This window comes from Talpa europaea (genome assembly GCF_964194135.1).
Source record: "Talpa europaea genome assembly, chromosome: 3".
Lineage (NCBI taxonomy): Eukaryota > Metazoa > Chordata > Mammalia > Eulipotyphla > Talpidae > Talpa > Talpa europaea.
Genome location: NC_140069.1, coordinates 151,359,417 through 151,384,476, shown reverse-complemented (window position 1 = coordinate 151,384,476; position 25,060 = coordinate 151,359,417). Strand labels below are relative to the sequence as shown.

Here is a 25,060-nt window from a genome sequence, read left to right as displayed (position 1 = left end):
CAACTGATTTCTGTTGGTTTTTGTGTAAGTCTTGTTGGTGACTTTTCGTTAAGCATTTTTTGATCTCATACGGTTTCATGTCATTAACCTTCCATAAACTCCTCATTGCATGTTTTATTAACCCTTGGAATATTCATTTTCTTCTGACTTGAAAGAGTAACCCATTAGAATTTAACCCTGATGTCTTGAAGAAGGCTGCAGTTCAGAAAGCGTTCAAGGTAAACTCTTTCCCTCAAAGTGGAGAAGTCGATCAAATCTATTGCGAGAGGTGATGTTCTGGCCCCGTGGTGCTGTCAGCACGTTGCCCCGTGCTCGTGGCCAAGTCGTGTCCAGCTCGAGAGGTCGAGGGGACTTGTGACCCAAAAACTCGCAGAAGAATTTAAGTCAACTTGGAAGACACATTTTACAAGTACCAGTTTGGTAAACTGCACCTCTGTCCTCTTGCCTTAGGAAGCAACACCTGAGGTGGATTTAAATCTATATTTTGATTGGACCAAATCAGTGAAAATGGGGAAGCAGAAGTTCTATTAAAATCTTACCTGAGGGCCTCCCCTGGTGGCGCAGCGGTTGAGCACTGGGCTGGGAGGCTGCCCACAGCCTCTGCAGCGCCGGTTTGTTCCCCGGCCGCCGGCGAGGGTCCCACAAAAAATATATATAAATAAATAAATAAAATAAAATCTTACCCGACCCGCAATTGGGGTCCTGGGTGCTGGTGCACGGCTGCCAGCCCGAACATCACCTCTTCCAATACGCGGCCAGGTGGCCGGGTCGGCCTCTGGGCTTTGGTGCTGCTGGGCTGGGGCACAGATCTTTCAAGAAGCCTTAAATTTCACTCAGTGAGGTGTATTGGAAACTAAGCTCCACTCCTTAAAATGACATGGATGTGAATTTTCTGAATCAAGTGCTGAAGTCATCAGTAACTTAGGATGGTTTACTCCCCTGCAATTTCTTTGAACGTTTTAGGCTTAAATATTTGGGGGGGGGGATTTTTGAATGTAATTGTTTTTATAAAATTCTCCCCCACTAATTCAGGAATTGTTTTTAATCCATTTCATCTAGAAAAATACGTTGAATTCAAAAGCAAGGATGACCGACCCCCGACCCCTGCCCACAGAGGGGTACAGAGTGCTGGCCTCCGGAGGGCACCCTCTGGGCTGCACACTGGAGGGGTGGGGCTGCTTTATCCCAAACTGGGTGAAGAGTGAGCTTCTCCCCTCCCCCCCGCCCTGTGCCAGGGCCTCGCGGTCACAGCCACAAGCTTCCTGGTCGCTCCCCGCGGCCTCAGCTGAGCCTCTGGGTGTGCCTGCCCCGCGTGTGGGTGAGAGCGCCTGGGTGACTGGGTGGCGGCAGCCAGGCTTAGGTCAGCTGGGCAGACCTGCAAGCTCACGGTCTGGCCACCTCACAAGTCTGACTGGTGCTGGTACAGCTGCGTGTTGGGTCACAGTAGAAAGCACAGTGATCGGACTTTATTTCAGAGAGTTGACGCCACTGTTCGTTGCACCCCTGAGGAGCACAGTGCCAGTTAAGGTTTAATAGCATTGACTTCTTACTTACTGAAGGGTTGGTGAACTCAGGCTGAACACGCATGTGTCCTTCGCACAGGAGAGGGAGCCGGGTAGCCCCGCAGCTGTGGCCAGAGGCTGGAGCTGTCTTCAGTCCCAGGTTTCTCTCTGTTCAGAGATGTGAGAAAGTTCTTTAAAAAGTCTTAAAATCCCCACTACAGTAACTCTAGGGATGAATGGGCCTTGTTTTCAGAGGTGAAATGACTGTGTGAGTTTGGAAAGAAACTCAGCATCTGCACCAAAGACCTACAGTGTGTCACGTAAACAGGCCTGTTCCTGCAGAAACCCCGTGAGCGCCTGCAGGCGAGAGAGGGGCATACCCACTCCTTCCCGCCACAGCGGGCCCGGGTGGCCGCTTGGTGCAGAGGATGCAGGTGCACTGTGAAAGGAGGAGAAAATGGACTTAGGGGGAACCCTCTTCTCTGCCTAAGGAACCTAGAGCCTGCGGTTTGTCATAGTATTCACTTCGCTTTGCAGAATTATCCACATCAAAAAGGTGAAGCAGAGAATAGATTCTCACAATAGGTTTGCGCTAAGAATATTTTATTCCAATAATTGTATGATTTTGGAGCTGGTTTCTATCATTGCCCCAGTGTTGAGGGTTGACACTAAAACTATCTAGAAAAAAAACACATTTGTGCCTGCTGAATTCCACTAACAGACACTTGACCGCATCCTCTGGTGCGGCTGAGTTGTGGACAGTGCCTGTGGCAGTGCTGCTTCTGGGCCGGTTGCTGAGGTCTGCTTTTTGCCATTTTTTTCCTCATTCCTAAATCTTTCATCTCTGCTTAATTTAATGTGATTCTAGGTATTCCTTTTTTCTGTCAGAATTACTTAGCAGCCGAGAGCAAGACCTGGCAGCCCCATGAGCAGACTGACTGGTTCACAGTGCAGGCCTGTCCTGCACTTTGGGGGTGCCGTCCGGGAGCCTCTGGGGGGCACCTTCTGCTGTGTTGCCTGTCTGCTCCCCACTTGTTTCACTCTGTTCATTTTGTTATCAAGCAAGATAAGTTTTGGGAGCTGGGATTAACATTAAAGACTTTGAAAAGATTCAGTGTTTACAAAGCAGCTTGCTATAAAAATCAAAGGCTTCATGACACTTAAAAATTGTGTGAAATAGAAATTTTCTTAGTTATTTTTATGGCGAGTAGCCATGGCTTTGGCATGTGCCTCGCAGTTGGCTTCTAAGTGAATTGTCCCAGACGGTCCCATGACAGAAGCGTCAGAAGTAAATAGAAGTGGCTGTTGGTATAAACCAACCAGTTAGTTTTAGTAAACCTCACTTCAGGATGTATTTGTTTATTTTGCCTGTTTTTTGTTTTTGGATAGTCGGGGAAGAAAATAAACAGCAACCCGAATCCTCTTGTCCAGATGTCCGTCGGGCACAAGGCTCAGGAGAGCAAGGTAATAGGCAGCCCCGTCCCCTGGGGGGCCAGCGCTGATGCTGACCCTTCCGTGGCCATCAGATGCGTAGCCAGCTGCTTAATTGGGTGATAAGTATACTGTTCATTTTAAAAAATAACATTAAAGGGCCTCCCCGGTGGCGCAGCGGTTGAGCGCTGGGTTGCGAAGCTGCCCGCAGCCTCTGCAGCACCGGTTCAATTCCCGGCTGCTCCCCGGCCACCGGAGGAGGGTCCCACATGGCGCGCAGACCTCTCCTGCCGCCCGCTGCTCCCCTCAGCAGTGTACTTCGGTCCTTCTGCCTGCTCTGCTCCCTGCTCTGGCTCTGGTGAATTCTCTCACCCTCCCGCGCTTCTGACTGTACCCAGTGCATGTATAAACGAAACAGACGAACAAACAAATAAATAAATAAAAACATGCCTCTATAAAAGAAAAAAAAAAAAATTTAAAAAAAAAAAATAACATTAAAAAGTAACACATGAATATACTCTTGCTTGAGGTCATGGGTCGGTGACATGGGGCAGCTCTCTTAGTTTCCTCTGAATGCTCCATAAATACTGTGTTTCAAAGATAATAGTGCTTAAAAAATCAACACACTCAGTCCCAGGAATCGGGAGCGGGAGCTGCTCACCCCAGGGAGTGACAAGCTCCTGCAGACCGCAGCTCCGTCCCGGGGGCTGTTGCCACCCGGTTTGGTGAGAAGTGGCTTCACAGATGCACACTCAGCATTTGTCTCGAACATTTTGCACAATGAACACGGAAGGGCAGGTGCTCAGGCTGTGTGTCTTGGAATTTCATTGCTGCCCTGAGCTTTCTGGTGTGGAGAGGGCGGTATTGGCAGCAGCCCCCTGCTCCGCACTGTGGTAGACCTGCTGTTTGGGGTTTCCTTCAGATTCGGTACAAAACCAGTGAGCCGGTGTGGGAGGAAAACTTCACCTTCTTCATCCACAACCCCAAGCGCCAGGACCTTGAAGTCGAGGTACGTGGTGGGCTTCCGGCAGGTGTGTCCAGGCAGACAGTGGGCACTGAACAGCTGCCTGGGAGGGACAGGGGGCCGCCGCTGTCAGGCCCCACCCTGCTGTGGCCCCACTAATTCAGGCACCCTGAGTCTCTGGGACCTTTTGGTACTGTGAGTCGGCGTTTCTCATCTTCAAGCCTGGTCACCTTGTCACCAGTCTACGTGGAGCGGCTGTGCTGGGCCTACGTCCAGCAGCTCTGTTGCTCAGGCTGGTACGCAGGCGCCCTGCTGTGTGGGGCCTTATCGACTCTGTCTGGGGCCTCGGGCCGCTGGTCTCCTGCCCCACCTCCCAGGGTAGGGCTGTGTGCAGGGAGCCCCTTCTGGGCCGAGAGTCTGGTCCCGGAGCAATGTGCAATCCCATTAAAGGCTTTCCTGCTAGTGAAAGGATCATGGAGCTTTTCTGCTTAAGTCCACAGATGCTGACTCCCAGGTGTCAGTAGCAAACTCGCAGTGGCTTTTGAGCTTTCACGTGAGAAACCCTGCAGGCACCCCGGAAGGTCGCCACGAGGTGCAGCCCCTGTGTCCCCAGCCAACACGGGTGGTCTGTGCCGTGTGCTAGACCCAGCCACTGCCCCTCTGAACTACACAGACCGTCCCCAGGACCCCGGCGCCTGCCTGTTCCCGGCATTTACCTTGCATTGGGTGTTGCCATCACCAAGAGACACCTGATGGTGAGGGGCCATTGTACCCCAGGACTTAGCATCTGAGGGGTTCCTGGAACACCCCCCCCCCTCCCCAGGACACCAAGAATCAGCTGTGTCCTGTTATGTGTTCCGCTTAAGTTGCCAACACCTTCCAAAGGGTCTTTGTATCTCAGTCAGGAAGGCTGTTCCCAGGCCCTGGTACCAGGGCGCTGCCGGCTCCTGGGTCACGAGGAGGGTTCCTCCTCTTTGGTTTTCTGGAGGAGCTGGTGTGGAGCTGATGGTCTCCTCACACACCTGGTAGATTCACCAGGGAAATCACCTGGGCCTGCAGCTCACACAGATTCGATTCTGCTCGTGGCTTCACCCCATCTGGGTTACCTCCTCCTTCTGGAGGACTCTCGGTGTCGCCTTCCGAGGAAGCCAGCCACCCCTCTGAGCTGCCGCGTGGCCTGGCCCGCCGCCCCACGTGGCCCTTCCCTGTCCTGTCCAGACACCGGCTTCATGGTTGCTGACTGTGGGCATCTCGCCTGCTTTTCCTGGTCAGCAGGAGGGTGGTTTTACCTTCTCAGAGAAGTTTTTCATCTGCTTCCCGCTATCTGTCGCGTGAGGAGGCCTGTCCGAGGGCAGCAGACAGCAGGCGCTGCGGACTCTGCAGGCGGCTGAGTGGGAGGCCGGAAAGCACTCCGGAGTGTGTGCCCGTGCATGGGCGTCTCTGGGGCCTGCGCGCCAGCCCGGGGTGTTTCCATCCGCATGGCAGGGCGCTCCGGCCGCGGTGCCCCTCGCGCACTCTTCCGCTTGAGCCTCCTCACTGGCGCAGCCCCGTGCTCAGGTGCGTGTCCGCTGTCCCGCTGTGCAGGTGAAGGATGAGCAGCACCAGTGCTCGCTGGGCAGCCTGACCATCCCGCTCAGCCAGCTGCTCGCCAGCGAGGACATGACCATGAGCCAGCGGTTCCAGCTGAGTAACTCCGGCCCCGGGAGCTCCCTGAAGATGAAGATCGCCCTCAGGGTGGGTGCCCTGCGGCGGGTGGCCGGGTGGGCGCGGGGCTGGGGGCGGGGCGCGGGGGGGGGGGGGGACGGGGCGGGGCGCGGAGAGGCGCCGGCGCCGCCCCCCCTGACCGCGCCCCCCGCAGGTGCTGCACCTGGACGCGCGGGCCCGGGCCGCGGACCGCCCGCACTCGGCGCAGGTGCGGCGGCCGGCCGCGCCCCAGGACGGGCGCAGGGTCTCCGTGCGCTCCCAGGCGTCCGCGTCCGCGTCGCCCGCCGGCCCCGCGGCCCCGTCCGCGCCCGGCGCGGGGGCCGGCGAGCCGCCGGGTGAGGAGGAGCCGGGCGCCGCCGCCGAGCCCGGCCCCCCGGGGCCGCGGGAGCCGGGCCGGAGCCCCGCCAGCCTGCCCGCCGGCGCCGCGCCCTCCCCCGGCCGCGCGCCGCTCAAGGAGCCCACGCCCAGCATCGCCTCCGACGTCTCGCTGCCCATCGCCACGCAGGAGCTGCGGCAGCGGCTGCGCCAGCTGGAGAAGTACGGGCGGCGGGCGGGGCGGGGCGGGCGCGGGGGCATGGCCGGCGGGGCTCCCAGGTGGGGCAGGGCGTGCCCCCTGCCCCTCCCCCCCAGCCGCGGCCTCTTGGGGAACCGCAGGCTTCTGGGGCCCAGCGTTGTCTCGCGTGAAGAGCCGCCGGGGCCAGGGCTCCCTGAGGGGCCGGGCGCCCCCGTGTCCCCTCACCGCACATGGCCGCAGGGCCCCGCGGTGGGCAGCGGCAGCTTTGCCTGTGGTCAGCGCCCTCCCCTGCCCAGGGCGCTGGTCTGCGGGATGGTGGCGGGGGTCCCTCCTTCGGGTGTCGGGGTGCAGATGGCCGCGGGCTTTTAGATGAGCAAGAACCGGCATCTCAGTCACCGGCAGCCTCCGCGGCGGCCTCTTCCCCCCAGCCCGAGTGAAGCCGCCTCCAGCGGCTCCTGCGGCCTGTCGTCCCCACAGGCGTGCAGTCTGGGGGGCCAGGCCTCGGCTGCAGCCCGTGTCCCGCACTCGCCCTCGCCACCTCTGCGCCAGAGGACAGTCAACTCTGTTCTCTCCGCTTCTAAAGGACCTAGAGTTTTAAAGTAGAAAACACTTTTTTCTTAGAAGAGAAATTTAGGGAGTGACTGAGGTGATATTTGGGGGGGTCATGGCTGTCTTGGGGGCCATGTTCACCTGAGAGCTGGGGATCCCTGTAGCCGGTCACTGGGCTGTGAGCACCGCTGTCCCGGGTGCGCATCCACGGGCCAGGTGTGGGCTGGCGACAGAGCTAGGAGGCCGCTCGCCTTGCCCTCACTCTGGGCCCCCACTAGGGGAGTCAGCTCGGGCCTGGGGGCCCCTGCGCAGGGCGTGCCAGGCGCCCTCAGCTGAGGCTGTGCATGTGCTTGTTGCAGCGGGATGACCCTGGGCCAGTCGCCACTGGGGCAGATCCAGCTGACAGTGCGGCACAGCTCGCAGAGGAACAAGCTGGTGGTGGTGGTGCACGGCTGCAGGTGAGCCCAGCACCTCACCTCACAGGAGACCCTTCCATGGACAGTCCCCGCCGTGGCTGTCTTGCCGCCCCGGGGCGGCCTGACCCGCGCCCCGTGGTGCACAAGCCGTCCCTGGCTCGGCAGGAGGGTTGTCCTCGCCTCATGCCACAGGAGTGCAAGCGCAGCTCTCCCACAAAATCAAGGGCTTCTCAGGGTTCAGTGTGCAGGAGCAGGTTGGTGTCAGCTCAAAGGATCCAGAGGGTTGGTGGCATCCGGGTTGGCCGGACAGTCCAGTCCCTGTGAGCACTGGGAGGGTGGTGCTCTGTGGGAGGGGTCACTGAGCATGCTGGCGGGCGACTCACCTGGGGCCGCGCTGTTCTATGGAGTCTTGTCATAGGCCTCGGTGTGGAGTGACTTACTTTCCTTTGATGTGACTGGTCTATAGTTATTTGAAATACGACTGGTCTTTAAAAAGTTGTTCAAGGGCCTCCCCTGGTGGCACAGCGGTAAAGCTGCCCACAGCCTCTGCAGTGCCAGTTCGATCCCCAACCACCAGGTGAAGGTCCCACATGGCGCGCAGACCTCTCCTGCCGCCCGCTGCTCCCCTCAGCAGTGTGCTTCGGTCCTTCTGCCTGCTCTGCTCCCCGCTCTGGCTCTGGGGAATTCTCTCACCCTCCCGCGCTTCTGACTGTACCCCGTGCTTGTATAAATAAATAAGTCTTAAAAAAAAAAAAAAAGTTGTTGGAGGGCCTCCCCTGGTGGCGCCGGCGGTTGAACACAGTTCTGTGAAGCTGTCCGCAGCCTCTGCAGTGCTGGTTCAATCCCGGCCGGCTGGCGAGGGTCGGTCCCACAGGGCGCAGCAGACCTCTCCTGTCTCCCCACTGCTCCCCTCAGCAGTGTATTCCAGTCAGTCTGCCTGCTCTGCTCCCCGCTCTGTCTCTGGTGAATCCTCTCACCCTCCCGCGCTTCTGGCCTAGAACCCAGTTCTTGTCTAAATAAATAAATAAATCTGTAAAAATAAAAAAATTTAAAAAATTGAAAGTTGGTCAACACACAGGAAAGCAGAGTTCTTTAGAAACGGGGCTCTGACTGTGGCGTCGAGTTCCTTTTGGGTTTCTGCTCCTCAGAGGGACGGGACCCAACTTAGCATCCTGCAGGGCTACTCCAGTGTGCAGCGGCCAGCCAGTGGTGGCGGGAGGTAGCGCGAGCCTGCAACCTGGCGGCCCCCACTGCCCCGGCGGGAAGCTGTGAGGGCGGCCGGCTTGGCTCTGCGCTGGCTCTCGGCAGCTGGTGCCCCACAGCCCGGAGAGCGGAGCCGCGTGCAGCTCTGACGCCCCCCTGCTGTGCATGCTCAGGAACCTCATCGCCTTCTCAGAAGACGGCTCCGACCCCTATGTCCGCATGTACCTGCTGCCCGACAAGAGGCGTTCGGGAAGGAGGAAAACTCACGTCTCCAAGAAAACCCTGAACCCTGTGTTTGACCAGAGGTAGGGTCCTGGTTAAGGGCATAACCCCCAAGTCACGCCCATGATCGCTGCTGAGCAGAGCGAGTGGTGAGACCCTGCTGCGTCTGACTGGGTGTGGGAGGGGCCGTGGGAGGGGGCGCCGTCAACCCAGCCGTGGCCGGCCGCCTGTGCTCACGGGAGCACTGCCCACGCCCCGAGCAGCTCTCTTGTGTGGGGTTCCAGCTCTTGATTTTTTGCTAAGTTACTCATGGAAATTAAGAGTTTTAAAATATATACTTTTTAAAGTTCATTTTAAAACAATACTCCATTAACATCTTAAAATGCATTCGTGTGTGCACAACAGTAAAACAATGCGGGAGAAGCTTGGTGCCCTGCGGCTCTCTCCCCCGTCAGGACTCCTGTCTGCAGTCAGACTCAGGGCTCGTCGGGAGCCGTGGCGCTGTCTGACTCTAGTCTCTGTGCCAAGCACCTGGCATTTGGGATGAAGCCCCTACGTCCGTTGTGCTCCGTCCCAATCACCTTAGTTGCACCAAGGCCAGAGACCACGGCCTGGTGTGGCCCCTTCTCTTATCCGCAGCCTCTGAGAACCGGGGGCCCCATACGCACATTGGGGCTCCAGGCTGCTTGCGGGGTGGGAAGGTGGCCCCATTCTAGCGGGTCCCGGGCAAGTTGCCACAAGCTCCCCAGCCCAGAAGGACATGGTTTCCTGGGGGCAGCTTTGTCTGCAGAGCTGTCTGCTGTGAAAAATGCTGCTCCTAAAACTGCCCATGCCCCCCTCATCTTCTCTTCCACCCCCCAGCTTGGCAGCTGCTCCCTTGTGTCCTCAGGGCACATGAGCTCAAGACGCCCACCTCACACCCAGAGCCCAGAGCCAGGCTCTCCTGCCGTGCAGATTTGGCCATTGATGTCCAGGGAGCCTTCATGGGTTAGGAAAGCTAGAAAACAGTTTCTAAGAAACAGTCTTGGAGTCTGCATGAAATGCCACCTCCAAACATCTTGCAGAACTCAGTTTCATTGGAAAGCAACGCGAACAGAAATGTCGTGTTTTTAGACGTGACGAAGACATGGCAGAATCGTGGCGCCGTTAACGGAAGGTCCTCTTGTCCGTTTCAGCTTCGACTTCAGCGTCTCGCTGCCCGAGGTGCAGAGGAGGACGCTGGACGTGGCGGTGAAGAACAGCGGCGGCTTCCTGTCCAAAGACAAAGGGCTTCTCGGCAAAGTCAGTGTGAAGACAGCCCGGGGCGCTCTGTGCTCCCCAAGCCCCGAGTTCAGGCCGGGCGGGTCGGTGGGGACGCCCCCTGAGTAGCGCCCATCAGTGAGCAGTGCCAGAAGGACCGTCACTGGGGCCGCGCACTGTGAAGACACGCTCAGGTGTTTCCACGTGTTTCTGTTGTGCGCGTACTAGTCATGCTAACACCACGGATGTAAGTGGGAGGAAAGGTTTGGTGTTGGGTTTCTTTTTCAGGCATCACACTAAAAGAAAACACAAAGGGAGAGTCTCGATTCTGCCTCCCCAGCTGCTCACGCTGCCTTTCCTGACAAATCGTTCTCTTCATTTTTCTGAATTTTTCTCGTCTCTGTCCATACTCACATCCAGCGCTCACGCAGGAGCATACGCTCCAGCGTGCACGCAGGTGAGGCAGGGACGGGGGTTTTGTGGCAGGCCCAGTGCCGTCGTCCGCGTCACCGCGGTGGCACCCCATGACTTAGCTGCACTGACATGGCTCGTGACCTAAGGCCGTGGGGTACAGTGGGCCGCGCAGTTTGTTGGCAGGTCACACGAGCAGGAGAGAGAGAAATGAGACTCAGGAGAGCGGTGCTGCCCAGATGGTGGCGAGAGGTCCGGAAGGAATCGCTTCAGCCATTTGTATACACTCTTTCAACCCACAGGTACTGGTTGGTTTGGCCTCTGAGGATCTGGCCAAAGGCTGGACCCAATGGTGAGTGTCTGCACAGTCCCCTCTCCCCCCCCCCACCCCGAGTCCACGTGTACAAAGCGGCACTTTGCACGCTGACGGCCTCTTGCCTGGGCCCTCGCAGGTACGACCTGACGGAAGACGGCGCGCGGCCCCATGCGGCGACGTAGCGGAGCCCGAGGAGCAGCTGCACCTGCTACTTTTATACTCCCCTGTGTCCAGTTACACAGACCCAAGCTGTTTCATAAAACATGTTGACATTTTAGTCAAATTTGGCCACTCTTGTTAACTTTTATATGTTACAGTCGCCGCCTCGTGGTGGGACAGCTACACGCTGCTGCACAAGCCGGGTGTCGGGGCTGGCCCTGCGAGGCAGCAGAGACGCTGACTCCGCAGGCCTTGTTTCCAGCGGTGCAGTGTAAATACAATATTTTTTATAATCGATGCTGGTGGGAAATCAGAAGAAAATGAATCTAGGAAATATATATTTATTTTCTTCTAAAATGTAATAAATTCTTGCCACAAAGTTACCAGTTTTGTCTTTGCAGGAAAAAGTTCTGTGACCCATTTTGTGGTGTTTCTCTTTAGGAGAAAAGCGCGGGGTCCAGTGTTGCTTATTTCTGCCCATGGCGGGGGGCCGAGCCGCTTCTTGCCCCGGTCTCTGGTCGCGCGTCCGCGGGTGGCCCAGCCCTTGTCCCCCCTCTGGAGCCGGGGGACGCCCTCCTTGCTTCTGCCGGGCCTGCCTTCGCCCTCCCCCGCGCCAGGTCACCTCTTACAGCAGGTGCCCTGGAGCCCTCGCCCTCCCAGCCCTTCACTGCCCAGCTGCGAGCTGGGGGCCGCCCAGGCCGGCACTAGGCCTTCTGGTCCAGACTCCCAGCCGTGGCTCCGCAAGCTGCCCCTCCTCCCTGATGTGACCACTCGGCCTTCAGGCCGCCTCCACCTGCAGATGGAGGGGTGAGCAGGCCAGGCCGCCTCCAGGCCTTCCAGCCCATCTCTGAACAGAACCCCGAGGGGGCAGCCGGGCCACAGCTGGCCGGGGGCCGCTGCCGCGCAGCGTGGGAAGAGAGGATCCCGGGCACTCGTCCAGGCCAGGAGCTGGTGCAGGGAAGGGGCGCGCCGCTGGAGAGCCGAAGGACTCGGGGCGCAGGCTGAGGTTCCTAGCTGAGGCCCGAGGCTCCCAAACCAGAACAGTCGGAGCTCGAGCCCGTGGAGAGAGCCACACGGGTCTCCTGTGTCTCCACGGAGGAGGTGGCTACTCGCGGCCGAGGCTGCCAGACACCTGCCTCACCCCACCGGCTCTGAAGGCGCAGTGGGCACTCGGCCCCGGAGCAAAAGACGCAGAAGCAGATAAACAACTGGGAGCACCTCACGTGGAAGAGCTTCCACAGTGGAAGGACACCAAGGCCAGTCAGCCTCTGGAGTGGGCGCACATGCAGCGCCCTCACGGGGCAGCGTCCAGGACCTTACTCAGTTTAACAAGAACCCTGATGGGCAGTAGCTCTGCCCAGATGGTTCTTCGGAGAGGATTCCAGAAGCGCAGACATGCAGGAAGCAGTCCTTGCCTCCAGTATGTCAGACGCAGGTCAGCACACGGAGAGGCCCCCCCCCATGTCCGTGGGGACACACCACCAGGACCCTGACAAGTGCAGGGGGTGGGGAGGCGTCCTGCCCCACTGCTGGCGGGACTGTGATCTGGTGCGGCCACGATGCAGAGTGATCCAGAGTGGCTTTAAAAAGCCGAAAGTGGAGGGGCCTCCTGGGGGCGCAGGGGTGAAGTCCCAGCACTGTCAAGCTATCGGCAGCCACTGCGGCCTGAGTCCATCCCCGGCCAGAGAGCTACCCACAGGGCAAGCAGACCTCTCCTGTCTCCCCGCTACCCCCCTCAGCAGTGGATTTCAGTGGATCCGCCTGTTCTGTCCCCCACTGTCTCTGGGGTATCCTCTCACCCCCCCCGCATCTCTAGCCTGTACCCCACCCAGCTCTTGTGTGCATAAATAAATCAAATCTTAAAAAAAACTAAAAAAAAAAAAAAAAAAAGCGAGGCCGGCCCGTGGCCGGGTGGCGTCCAAGAGCCCCGGCCCGCATAGCTGCCAGCAGCCGCGCTCCCCAGGCCAGCAGGAACCCACGAGGCGTGGCAACAACGCTCCCAGGCAGACGCCACGGGAGGGGGAGCAGCAGCCCCGTCCGGGAAGCAGCAGGACCCAGCACCCCGGCGCCGGGTCACCAGCGGGCGCCCGCCCAGCCCCGCGGGCACGGCCGGAGCAGTGCCGCCTGCGCCGCGTGTATTTTTCCTTTTCCGACCTTTCAGAAGGCTTGTTTGTCCGTGGAGGCTTGTCATCTAGTGACAGCTTCAGGCACTCACGGAGACCTGGCAGAATCTGAACACAGAGGTGACAAAAGTCGGCCTCCCGGGGGCGCAGGGGCTGAGTCTCAGCCTGTCAAGCCGTCTGCAGCCCCCGTGGCCTGAGCTGGATCCCCGGCCGGGGCGCAGCAGACCTCTCCTGTCTCCCCACCGCGCCCCTCGGCAGTAGATCTGCCTGTTCTGCTCCCCACTGTCTCGGGGGGGGGGTCCTCTCCCCCCCTCACCTCTGGCCTGCACCCCAGCTCTTGTATGCTTAAATAAATATTTAAAGAAACAAAAATGGAAATTCCACGTGACCAGTGTCCCCCTCAAGGCACCTCGCCCAGGAGCACAAAGCCTCTGGCAGAGCTGCCCACTCTGCGTACTCAGCTCCAGGTGCTCCCTGCCAGCCGGATGGGTGCCCTGGGCCTGGCAAGGGGCAGGGAGACGGGGATCTCTATGCCGTGGGGTGTCCCCAGCCCTCAGGAAGATGAAGTCCTGCTCTTTACAGAGAAATGAAGGCGCTGGAGGGGATTCTGTGCAGTGGGGCGTGGGTGACAGGACTCTCTTGGACATGCTCATGGCACAGGTGGACACGCAAGGGAGTGAGGCCTGGGGGCGGGGAGAGGGTCCTCCTCCCCCAGAGTCGTCGCCAAAGCGGCATCCTCTGACCTCAGCGCCGCTCGGTTCGGAACGAACACCGAAGGCCGGAAACTTGGACGTGTCCTGAGAAACAACAGCGAGTCCGCTGAGGGCCGCGGCGGCCGGGCGGGGCAGCAGCAGGCGTCAGGCCTGGCCGCACAGCGCCTTGGCCACGTCCCTTTGCCCAGCTCACCCCTGCTGGCCCAGAGGGGAGTCTTGTTAGCGTCAGCGTCGTCCTGCCACTCGCCGCGGCCGGCATGTAGATGTTTGTTTTCGGCGTTGCTGTGAGGTCCACAGGAGCCCTTGGCCTTCTGAGCAATGAGTGTTGGTTTCACCTTCAGAACAGGGTCAGGAGCCCTCCCTGGCGGCACAGGCTGCTAACGCAGCGCAGCCTCGCAAAGCCTGCAGGACAGGACGAGTAAGCGCAGCCGCGCCCACCCTCTCACTGTGCTTCCTTCCTCTGGACACTGCGGGGAACCAGGTCTCTGAGGTCCGGCCCAGGAGTTGAGCCAGGGCACGTCTACCAGGGCACGCCGTGACTGCGGTCACTCACACGTGACATCCGGATGGAGTCCCCAGGACCCACCTCTGGCCCAGCCTGTTGGGGCGGGACGCCAAGCTGGCCGGGAGCCGCCGTGTCCCAGCGCTCTTGGGCACGAACATGCAGGCTCCGGGGACCCACCCCTGGAGCGGAAACGGTGGTGGCCTCCTCCCGCCCCGGGACCCGGGCTTCTGGGCCGCAGCTGGCAGGGATGGCGGGGGCAGGGGCGCCCCCAGCAGAGCCCGCCTGCTCGAAGCCCTGCAGGGCATGGTTTTCTTCCACGCGCCCAGTCCACACAGGCAGCGCGGGCGGTGGGGGCTGAGATTGTCACGTCGTCCAGAGACACAGAGAGTCTGCAAGAGCCGTGAGGCTCCGAGAACCACCGCCACCCGCCGCACAACCAGGCCCGGAGGAGCCCAGCTGCCCATCGGCCACGGGGCCAGCAGCCAAGCCCTGCCAGGCAGCCAAGGCACGCAGGGGCGTTCACTGTGGGGAGAGCCCGGCACTGAAACGTGAGGACAGACTTGGTGGAGCAGGCCCCAGGCTTTGTGCTAGGAGGAGACGGAGGCCGCCTGATTTCAGAGTGACCAGTACAGGACCTCAGGCCCCACAGTGGAGGGGAAAGCGGGTTAAATTCGTGAACCCAGGGGAGCAGAGACTGGGGAATGGGGATGGCGGACGCCTGCTGGTCCCTGCTCCCTGACAGCCTGGCCCGGCCTCCCCCCTCCAGGGGGCTGCCTGTGGGGGCGCTGGCCCAGCCGTCTGGGCTGCTCTTCCCTGCGGTGCAGACGCCGGCCCGCGCAGGCCCCTGGCTCACGGGACCACCAGCCCTCGGCCTCCTCCCGCCGGGCCGCCTCTCCTTCCTTGGGGCCTGGCCACACGTTGACGAGCACTCGCCATGGCCGCGGCCGTGGGGCCAGCCCAGGCCCCGGGCACCCCTCCCGTCAGCCCTGGCCCTCTCCTCTCAACAATGTCTCCCCGAGGCCAGTGAACATTCACACAAAAGGCCTGGGCCTGCCGTGTCCCTGTCCACAGAGGGGTCCCCCACAGGTGGGTGGCTGTGGTGGGGGGGGCGTGCTGAGTTTCAGAACCCTGGAGAGTCAGGTGCAGGAGCCGAGTCTGCCGCTGGCCAGTCAAGCGCCGTCTCCTGGAGGTTCCGGGCCCAGTGCCCCGGGGCTCCCAGGTTGTGGCGTCTGGCCCATCCAGCCACAGTGCAGCCCGCTGGGCATGGAGCCCCAACACGGGGGACTCGCCGGCCATGCCCTGCTGGCCTGCGCACCAGGTAGTGGGCCCTGCAGTGAAGTGCAGGGTCCTGGCAGGCTCGCAAGGCGGTGCCCATCACACTGGATGTTTCCCTCCCCCAGAGAGGAGCCCACCAGCGACCCCACCTCCTGCAGGTCCACCCTGCTCTCCATGGCTGCTGGCCAGACCCCACGCCCCACCGCAGTGCGGCCGGGGGCCCTCCTTGAGCCTGTGTCAAGGCCTCGCACTGGAGCCCTGTCAGCCTCCCCCGGCACCCGCAGCTCCATGGCATGGGGGACACCAGCGGGGCCATGTCTTAGGGAACCTCGTGAGGACTCAGGGTGGCCGGGCGAGACCCGCCAGCCACTGACCCAGGTGCCCGATCACCATCGAGACCAGCTTCCACCTGCACGGCAGGGCCTGGTGCCCAGATCCACGAGGTATAGAGGTGTGGGCCCCACCCGCCCCCAATGCAGCAGCGTCGCGTCCTATGCTCAGTCCAGGACGGCCACCCACCCTGGGGGCCCCCGGGATGGCCAACAGCCTCGAGGTGCCGCGATAACACCCTAGGGTGCTGGTGCCACAAAGGTGCCTTGTCCAGGCCGAGGGGCGCAGGCCGACGTCTGCTGGAGCCTGAGGTCTTGCTTCAGCCAGCAGATGAAGAAATGCAGTGAGCGGCCCCGCCGAGGAGGCCCGGCCTCAGCCACTAGCCTCCTGGCCCTGGTGTCACAGCCAGAGACCCCCAGCCAGGCCCGCCCCGTCTGCAGCAGCGCCCGGCCGCAGGAAGGAGACTGCTCCCTCAGGCTTCCACGGTCACCACCGCAGGGGCGAGGAGGCCACCGGTGTTGGTGGCTCTCAGGGCGCCTCGCAGTCCCTCGCCGGCGATGAGGGGCGCCCTCCTCGGGCCCCTTCCCGCCTCGGGGGCAGACAGAGCCACGCCTCGCTTCCCAGGCTGCGCGTTTACTCTTAAAGTCGCACGAAACCACACAGGAAGGAAGCGCGTCCACGCGGCCGCCCCAGCGGGCACCCCTTTCTCGCGACCTGCGACTGGCTTCCTGCCGGCCTCTGCGGGCGCCCCGCCCGCCCCGCCCCGCCCCGCCCCGCCCGCCGGCCGCACCGGAGGGCAGCTGGCGCCGGTCTCCCCCCGCGGCGCGGCGGGCGCTGCTAACGGCCCCCTGCCGGCTGCCCGGCGACGCACAAGCCCGGCCTGCCCGGGCCTGGGGGGCCGGAGCCGCGTCCCGCTGTCCGCGGCGGCGCCGGGGCGACCCGGCCGGGCAGCCCCGCGCACAGGCCCCTGCTGCCGCGCGCCCGGGCTCCGGGGATCCGCCTGCCGTCCGCTCTGGGAGCCCCTCGGGCCGCCCTCCCCTGCGCTGCACCCCGCTCTTCTCGACAAATAAAGTGAATTTTTAGAACGTGAGCCTCGTCCTTGAGAACAACTTTGCCCTTGACGCCTTTCCAGACGTTACTCGGCGGCGCTGGGCCGGGGCCGGGCGGGGCGGGGCCTCGGGTTGGGGACGGGGACGGGCGGGGCCTCGGGTTGGGGACGGGGACGGGGCGGGGCGGGGCCTCGGGTTGGGGACGGGGCGGGGCGGGGCCTCGGGTTGGGGACGGGGCGGGGCGGGGCCTCGGGTTGGGGCCGGGGCCGGGGCGGGGCCTCGGGTTGGGGACGGGGACTGGGCGGGGCGGGGCCTCGGGTTGGGGACGGGGACGGGCGGGGCCTCGGTTTGGGGACGGGGCGGGGCGGGGCCTCGGGTTGGGGACGGGGACGGGCGGGGCCTCGGGTTGGGGACGGGGCGGGGCGGGGCCTCGGGTTGGGGACGGGCGGGGCGGGGCCTCGGGTTGGGGACGGGGCGGGGCGGGGCCTCGGGTTGGGGACGGGGACGGGCGGGGCCTCGGGTTGGGGACGGGGACGGGCGGGGCGGGGCCTCGGGTTGGGGACGGGGACGGGCGGGGCCTCGGTTTGGGGACGGGGCGGGGCGGGACCTCGGGTTGGGGACGGGGACGGGCGGGGCCTCGGTTTGGGGACGGGGCGGGGCGGGGCCTCGGGTTGGGGACGGGGACGGGCGGGGCCTCGGGTTGGGGACGGGGCGGGGCGGGGCCTCGGGTTGGGGACGGGCGGGGCGGGGCCTCGGGTTGGGGACGGGGCGGGGCGGGGCCTCGGGTTGGGGACGGGGACGGGCGGGGCCTCGGGTTGGGGACGGGGACGGGCGGGGCGGGGCCTCGGGTTGGGGACGGGGACGGGCGGGGCCTCGGTTTGGGGACGGGGCGGGGCGGGACCTCGGGTTGGGGACGGGGACGGGCGGGGCCTCGGGTTGGGGACGGGGCGGGGCGGGGCCTCGGGTTGGGGACGGGCGGGGCGGGGCCTCGGGTTGGGGACGGGGCGGGGCGGGGCCTCGGGTTGGGGACGGGGACGGGCGGGGCCTCGGGTTGGGGACGGGGCGGGGCGGGGCCTCGGATTGGGGCCGGGGCCGGGGCGGGGCCTCGGGTTGGGGGCCGGGACGGGGACGGGCGGGGCCTCGGGTTGGGGACGGGCGGGGCGGGGCGGGGCCTCGGGTTGGGGACGGGGCGGGGCGGGGCCTCGGGTTGGGGACGGGTCGGGGCGGGGCGGGGCCTCGGGTTGGGGACGGGCGGGGCGGGGCGGGGCCTCGGGTTGGGGACGGGCGGGGCGGGGCGGGGCCTCGGGTTGGTGCCGGGGCCGGGGCGGGGCCTCGGGTTGGGGGCCGGGACGGGGACGGGCGGGGCCTCGGGTTGGGGACGGGGACGGGCGGGGCCTCGGGTTGGGGACGGGGACGGGGCGGGGCGCGTAGTGGGCGGGGCGGGGCCCTGGGGCGGTGTCCCTGGCCGGGCTACGGAGGGCGCGCGCGGGTCCTCGGGGTGGGGCCGGCGCGTGGAGCGGAGCCGAAGGCGGGCGCGGGGCGGGGCGCGGCGGGCGCGGGGCGGGGCCAGGGCGGCGGGCGTGTGGGCGGGGCTCGAGGCCGGGGGGCGGGCGGGCGTCCCCGGGGCCCCGCCCAGACGCCCCAGCTCTCGCGAGAGCAGCGCGGTGACGCGCGGGCGGCGCGCGGCGCGGCGCGGCGCGGGCGGGCGAGTTTGAATGTGGCCGGAGCGCGGGAAGCGGCGGGGCGGGGGCCGAGGTGAGCGCGCGGCGGCCGGGCCGGGCCGGGCCGGGGGCGGCGGGGCCGGGGCCGAGGTGAGCGCGGCGGGCCCGGGCGGGGCGGGGCGGGGCGGGCGGCCGCGGCCCTCCGAGCCTCCCCCGGGCGGGCTGCGCCCCGGGCTCGGGCCTGCCCTGGGCGCGGAGCCGCCGGCGTCCGCGGGGAGCGGCCCCGGGCCCGGCCGGCGCCTCCGTCCCGGGCGGCGGCGTCGGGCCAGCAGCGCCGCTGCGGGAGGGGCGTCGGGGCTGGGGCGTCCGGCCGGGGCGGCGGGGCGGGGCCCGGAGCCCCGGCGCTGCCCCCAGGGGCCGTGCGCGCGCAGCCGGCCCTGACGAGCTCGCTGGCCCCGCGGGGCTCGTGCCGAGGCAGCTGCTCCCACGGGCCGGCCTCCGCCCCGCGGCCCGCGCCGCGCGCCAGCCCTGGCGGAGAAGGCGCGCCCGGAGGCTGCTGGCGCCGCGGGCCGCTCGCTCGGGCAGCTTCGCGGGCAGGTGATGACGCGGTGACCCGCTGACCCCGTCGCGGGGGCCGGAGGCGAGTCAGCGCGTCGGGGCTGCAGCTCGCTCTGCGGGGTGCTGGGCCCCTCTGCCTTGGGGTGTCGGAGCCGCATCGCGCCTTGCAGGAAAGGTGTATTTGCAAATGCGGGCGTCAGCGCGACCGTGTTCCCCCAGGGTCCCGGGGTAAGCGCCACAGGAGCCGCGGTTTCCTCCATCATGGAGAAACGGGAGACGTTCGTGCGAGCAGTGTCCAAGGAGCTCGTCGGAGAATTTCTGCAGTTTGTTCAACTGGATGTAAGTTTCGTGTTTAGCTTTCTTGTGGCTTTGGCTGTTGGCGTCAGGCGTTCTTCTGAAGTCAGCGTGTCCACAGATGGGGTGCAGTCACCTCAGTGAATCCAGAGCCATCAAGGTTTACTTAAAAAAAAATGGCGCTGTTCCCAGGTGGACCTGCTCTGGGCAGCTGCTCACAGAATGTGTTTCCTGCTTTGTTTTCAAAGAGCGGTGGGGTGTGTGTGAGTGATGAAATACCTTGCTTCTTTCTGCTTACAAACACCTGCGGCTCCTTGCTGTGTGCCCAGGGTGTGTATCCGTGTGCGTGTGCGTGTGTGTGTGTGTGTGTGTGTAAGGCCGGCACTTGTTTTGCCCTTAGGTTATTCAGTGTTGCGGTGGGTCTGGGTGGGTGCAGATCTGCAAGGCTTATAAAATGTATCCTGTGAATGTAGAAATAACCACATGCCCCCCAGGCCACACATCTGCAGGGAATGCCTGAGAGCAGACCGTGTAGACGTGCCTTTTCGTGTGGGTGACTTGGATTCGCCTGCAGTGCACACATGGTTTCATCTAAAGGCTGTTGCTGCGAACTGCATACCCAAATGTTGACTGAAATCACAGCAAACTAAACCGACCACGATGAGCTGTTAATAGTAATTTAAATACAGAAAGCAAAACAGCCACATCTGGGAGGTGCAGCTAGCTCCAAGGTACCGGCACTGTGGCGACAGCACCTTTGAGGCACCATCCTCCCCCCGAGCCCTAAGCTGCTTGGCAGTGGGTGCCTGGGGAGTGCTGAGCCCCTGCTAGAGTGTCGGTTCACAAACAGCAGGTGTAGGCACACTTCACCTAGTGCCTCGGGCACCGTGCAGCTCTTGCCTAAACGTGAAAATGAAAATATTGTACGATGTGCGCTGCCTGGTGCGTCAACCTGAGTGCTGTGGCGTGCCCTCCTGCGGGAGGGGTAGTTCAGTGCTGTAGTGTCACACGGTCGGCCTGATGGGACTGAGGAAAAGTCTTCTTGTTTTAAAATGCCGTGACGCTGCCTGGGTGCACCCCCTAAACACAGTCCTTCCTGCTGTGTGGAATGATGCACTCCCAAAGCCCTGCTCTGCACAGTGTTCAGCAAGGACCCGAGGGCGAGTGGGGCGTGAGGGGTATGAGGCGTCGCTCCCGCTTCGATGACACACCAGGAGAGAGCACCTTGTGAGAGCCGCGCTGCAGCTTAGACGCGAGGCCTGTGGGGGGTGGCACCGTGCTCTGCGGGCAGCTCTGACCCGGGCAGGAGAGATGGGAGTGACGGAAAGAGCTAGTTCCCCGGCGGGATCCCTCCAGCTCTGGCCATGCTCCTGCGTGGCCGTGTATCACCCCTGTGCCCTCAGCTGCCATCGGGCGATCAGGCCGACCTGCGCTCGGTGGTCGTGAGTAACCTTGGTGAGCCAGGCTTTTGGGCGTCTTTGCGAATGAGGGCTTTGTCTTCTTCAGGTCAGCATCCAGGAGCAGGTTACAGGGTTGCCCGGCAGTTTTCTTTTCAACTTTTTTTTTTTTTTTTTTTTATAGAGGCATGCTTTATTTATTTGTTTGTTTGTTTTGTTTATACAAGCACTGGGCACAGTCAGAAGCGCGGGAGGGCGAGAGAATTCACCAGAGCCAGAGCGGGGAGCAGAGCAGGCAGAAGGACCGAAGGACACTGCTGAGGGGAGCAGCGGGCGGCAGGAGAGGTCTGCGCGCCATGCGGGACCCTCCTCCGGGGGCCAGGGAGCAGCCGGGGATCGAACCGGCGCCGCAGAGGCCGCGGGCAGCTTCGCAACCCAGCGCTCAACCGCTGCGCCACCGGGGAGGCCCTCTTTTCAACTTTTTTTTTATAGATTTATTTATTTTTTATACAAGAACTGGGGTACAGGCCAGAGGTGCCAGGGGTGAGAGGACTCACCAGAGACAGAGTGGGAAGCAGAACAGGCAGACTGACTGAAATCCGCTGCTGAGGGGGACAGCGGGCGAGGCAGGAGAGGTCTGCTATGCCATGTAGGTATCTCCCTGGCTGGCTGGGAATCGAACCCACATTGCAGAGGCTGCGGACAGCTTCATAGCGCAGCGCTCAACCCGCTGCACCAACGGGGAGGCCTCTTTTCAACTTTTTGAGGCGCCTCCATAGTGTTTGTTCTCCACGGTGGCTGTGCGGTTTGCATACCCTCAGCTGTACCGCGGGTGACTTTCCTCCGCCCTCCAGCCAATGCTTGTTTCTGGTCTTTTTGTCTGTTTAATGTTGTTCCATTGACGTGACGTCGCTCGCATCCTGGTGCTTCGTGGTAAGTCGGCATCCATGCCAGGCCCTCACGGTCGAGGCTGTTCTCGTAAACGTGAGCTGTTGCCTTGTGTGGCTCGGCCTCCATACCCACGAGTGCGTCTCCATGTGCCAGGCCCGCCTTCTTCTGACCGGGCTTTTCTTCGTGGCTGCTGGCTTGCGAGTCTCTGGAGGGGGCCCTGGTAGGTGTGTGACGTGAGGTGTCTTCTCTCATGTGGTGGTGCCTCTTGCTTGCGGTGCTTCCTTTGCCACGCAGATACTTTTTACTTTGATGTTTCCCTCACTGTGGGGCCACATCCCAGAGGCGTCTCTGACGCTGAGATCAAGGCACTGAGTGAGCCAGAGCGCGGATGTGAGGCTACAAAGCAAACCAGCAAACACTGCAGCCCTTAGCCTGACCGCGCTTGGGAGGGGCGGGCGCAAGACGGGGCAGGCTTCTGTTTTGTCCCTCCCCATTGCCAGGGGTCTCGGCCCGCCCCGGCTTCGTTCTCCCACTGTCCTCGACCTCATCAGGGTGCTCTGCGGCCCGTCCCCTGCACTGCTGCCGACACTGGGCGCTCACTGTCATTGCCACGCCCTGCTGGATTTTGTTCCATGGGTTACCATCCGGGACTGCCACTCCCGGTGCTCCGGCCACCCCAGATCACCCCAGATTAGCTGTGGTTTGCTCCTTTCAGCTGGGTTCCCTGCAGTCTGGTCAGGTTCTCTGCTTCCTCAGACTGGACAGGAGGGAGGTGCAGTGGTGATGAGCTCTGGGGCTGACCGGCTGGCGGGAGAGAGGTCTGGAGAGGGCCCTGGGCAGTGCGGGTGTGCCCCCTGCTGCTGCTGCTGTCACAGTGGCTCCTGGGCACTGGTAGCCCCGTGGCCTGGAAAGGGTGGGCGTCTGCACACACTGGTTTTTTTTTGAAAGGATTTGGCAAAGAGTGAGGTGCCAGGGCTGATGAGTGGAGGGATCTGCTGCTTCCTGTCCAGGGACCCCCGTGCTTTCCCTGGCAGGGATGGGTTTTGAAAACCACAGCCAGACTCCTGAGCTAGCAGCCAAGTGAGCACTGAGACGTTTCCTTCGATGCAGTTACGAGAGGGATAGGCTGATGTTTTAATTCGAAATGTAACACGTGTCATTTATTTTACAGAAAGATGCTGCTGACCCTTTCAGCCTCTCTGAGTTGCTGGACGAGCTGTCAAGGAAGCAGAAGGAAGAGCTCTGGCAGAGGCTCCGGGGCCTGCTGACCGCGGTGCTGCTCGAGAGCCCGGTGGACGGCTGGCCGGAGGCGGCCCCGGGGGAGAGCGACCTGGACACAGAGCACACGTTCAAAATGGTCGTGTCGCGCTTACAGAACTGAAAATTTTTCTTCTTGTGAAAAATGATTGTTTAATCTGTATAATTGATTTAAGTTGCGGCAAAATCTGATGTCAGGAGTCACAAGTATTTGAAGTCTGTGATCGCTTTCTCTTTTCCAGCCCTTTCTTTATAATCCAGTATTCAGCACTGATGTTCTGTTCAAACAGCCAACTTGTATCAACTTTGATTTGCTTTTAGAATGAGCTAGAGGTGTGGGCTTGGTTTTTTTTTTAATGTATTTAGTAAATTTTAAATTTCCTTAAACAATTGCTTTTTAAGTTGATTTAATTGTACTTTGATTTTTTTCACCCACAGAAAAATAACATAGAGGTAATTTATGCAATTACCTCTGTGATCCTTGCCTCTGTGTCTGTGATAAACGAGAGTGAGAACTATGAGGCCTTACTGGAATGCGCCGTCATTTTAAACGGTGAGTGGACATGGTCACAGCGCGTGGTGCTCAGAGGGAGCCAGGGAGAGGCCTCTGCGGAGCTGGGTGCATGGGGTGCGACCTGCCTCAGGCACCTTTTCTTGCCCTGGGAAGGAGCAAAGGAGTCGCTTTTACAGGCTGCCCTTAATAACAGCCCTGACGAACGGGTTTGCTTTGGCCTCAGCAGCGGTTGAGGGGGTGAGATGTGCTCTCAGAGCAGCTGACTGCGCCTCTGGGCTCCTCGGGGGCTTGTGCACCTCCCCCAGCACAAGCCTGTTAGGGCGAATAGTACAACCTGGACTGTCGTAGCTGGTGATCAGCCCCAGAGTTGCCTGCTGACCACGCATGGTGACGTTGCATGTTCCCCTTACGTATGCCATCAGCGTGACTCGAGCAGTGATCGTTGACTCTTGGGGAAGTTTTACTCTACTAAATTCCTGTCTTACTATTTTTCAGGTTTTAGCTAAACTGAAATTGTAGTTACTAATTCAGAAGGAACGTTACCCTGAGTTAGTGAGGAGATCTCATTATAAATTTGCAGGTGTGAAATATGTAAAGGTCATTTTAAGTAATGGTTTTGAGGAGAAGCCTCTGAACATCTCCCCCCCACCGCCGCCCTCTGGGAGTGTGTCCGACAGGCTCTCTTACTAAGCCTTTTGTTCTCGGGGCAACTCAGAGTTATGGCTGCTGTTTCATTCAGAATTCTTGCCTGGAAATACATGCTTATTAAGAAGTTGCCTCTAATCAATATAAAAATAGCTTCCAAATGTTTTCTGACTGCTGCTGCTGGTTAGAAGCGTGACCACTGTCGAGGGAGTAGTGCTGATGCGGTCCTTCTCCCGGCTTCCCAGAACTTGGGAGCTCTGCGTTAGGCCAGTGGCACTCAGGTAGCTACAGGCTAGAGTGAGGAGCATGTTGTTAGTATTATTAGTTTTTCAACTTTTCTGTTAATGAAGTACCACAGCTTTATATTCATCATAATAGCTGCTTTTATTATTTTTCACCAATAAGCCAGAATTGGAGGCTGGTGTGTTGAGGGACTGAGGTGGCAGTATCAGGTCGTCAAGGCTGACTCTCTGGGGCTTCATGTGGCCCTGGGCATCCCCGACCTACCCTGGAGTAGCCCCGGGTCTGCCCACCGAAGCCAGGGCCTTGGGCAATGTTGTCTACCGGCGTCTTCTAGATCTAAAAGTCTCTATTCTTTTGGATTTGCTTTTTAATAGTAGGAAAACAATTTTTTAATTGTCACCACTTGCATTCCCCAAATAAGGTGTATAAGTCTTTGGTAAGTTTAAACTGGAGTTTGCTTTAATGACCGTCTCTGCAAGTCACAGTCGCTGCACTGTGGAACCGAACCCACGTTGGTTACTCACCGACTGACCGTCACTGTGCTCTTTAGGGATTTTGTATGCATTGCCTGCGTCTGAGCGGAAGCTGCGGAGTTCTATTCAGGACTTGTGTGTCACGTGGTGGGACAGAGGCCTGCCTGCCAAAGAGGACATGGGGAAGACTGCGTTTGTCATGCTGCTGAGGCGGAGCCTTGAGACAAAAAAAGTATGTCCACTTCCAGCAGCAGAGACTTGCCTTGATGCTGGCGTGTCTGCGTGCACCGCACCAGCCGGGGTTGGCTTGCTTGCGAGTGGCCTGACTGCAATGTCTTCCCAGTTAGGGATTTTTTTTTTTTTTTTTTTGCATGTAGATGAACTGGGGTACAGGCCAGAGGTGGGGGTGTGAGAGGACTCCCCAGAGACAGGGTGGGGAGCAGAACAGGTGGATGAGGGGAGCAGTGGGAGAGGTCTGCTGCACCCTGTAGGTCAGCTCCCT

At 61.4% G+C, this 25,060-nt stretch overlaps 2 protein-coding genes across 4 annotated transcripts in view; both read left to right on the top strand.

The window, feature by feature from the left end:
- Nucleotides 1–10,653, top strand: part of ESYT2 (extended synaptotagmin 2) — a gene marked incomplete at both ends in the record, with an annotated part of 44,368 nt that extends 33,715 nt beyond the window's left edge. Inside the window, 10 exons of one of the 2 annotated variants that reach the window (XM_084230084.1) lie at nt 156–218; nt 2,892–2,966; nt 3,856–3,942; nt 5,482–5,631; nt 5,756–6,138; nt 7,024–7,122; nt 8,457–8,588; nt 9,681–9,786; nt 10,458–10,507; nt 10,608–10,653. In XM_084230084.1, the coding sequence (XP_084086210.1) occupies nt 156–218; nt 2,892–2,966; nt 3,856–3,942; nt 5,482–5,631; nt 5,756–6,138; nt 7,024–7,122; nt 8,457–8,588; nt 9,681–9,786; nt 10,458–10,507; nt 10,608–10,653 (1,191 nt within the window). The remainder of the gene's footprint in view (nt 1–155; nt 219–2,891; nt 2,967–3,855; nt 3,943–5,481; nt 5,632–5,755; nt 6,139–7,023; nt 7,123–8,456; nt 8,589–9,680; nt 9,787–10,457; nt 10,508–10,607) is intronic. The other variant, XM_084230085.1, reaches the window with a different exon arrangement.
- An 8,443-nt stretch (nt 10,654–19,096) lies between these two features.
- The window catches only part of NCAPG2 (non-SMC condensin II complex subunit G2), a gene marked incomplete at both ends in the record, with an annotated part of 36,810 nt that continues 30,846 nt past the window's right edge, over nt 19,097–25,060 (top strand). Inside the window, 4 exons of one of the 2 annotated variants that reach the window (XM_084229994.1) lie at nt 19,097–19,183; nt 22,598–22,783; nt 23,122–23,236; nt 24,636–24,790. In XM_084229994.1, coding sequence (XP_084086120.1) covers nt 19,106–19,183; nt 22,598–22,783; nt 23,122–23,236; nt 24,636–24,790 — 534 coding nt within the window. The remainder of the gene's footprint in view (nt 19,184–22,597; nt 22,784–23,121; nt 23,237–24,635; nt 24,791–25,060) is intronic. The other variant, XM_084229993.1, reaches the window with a different exon arrangement.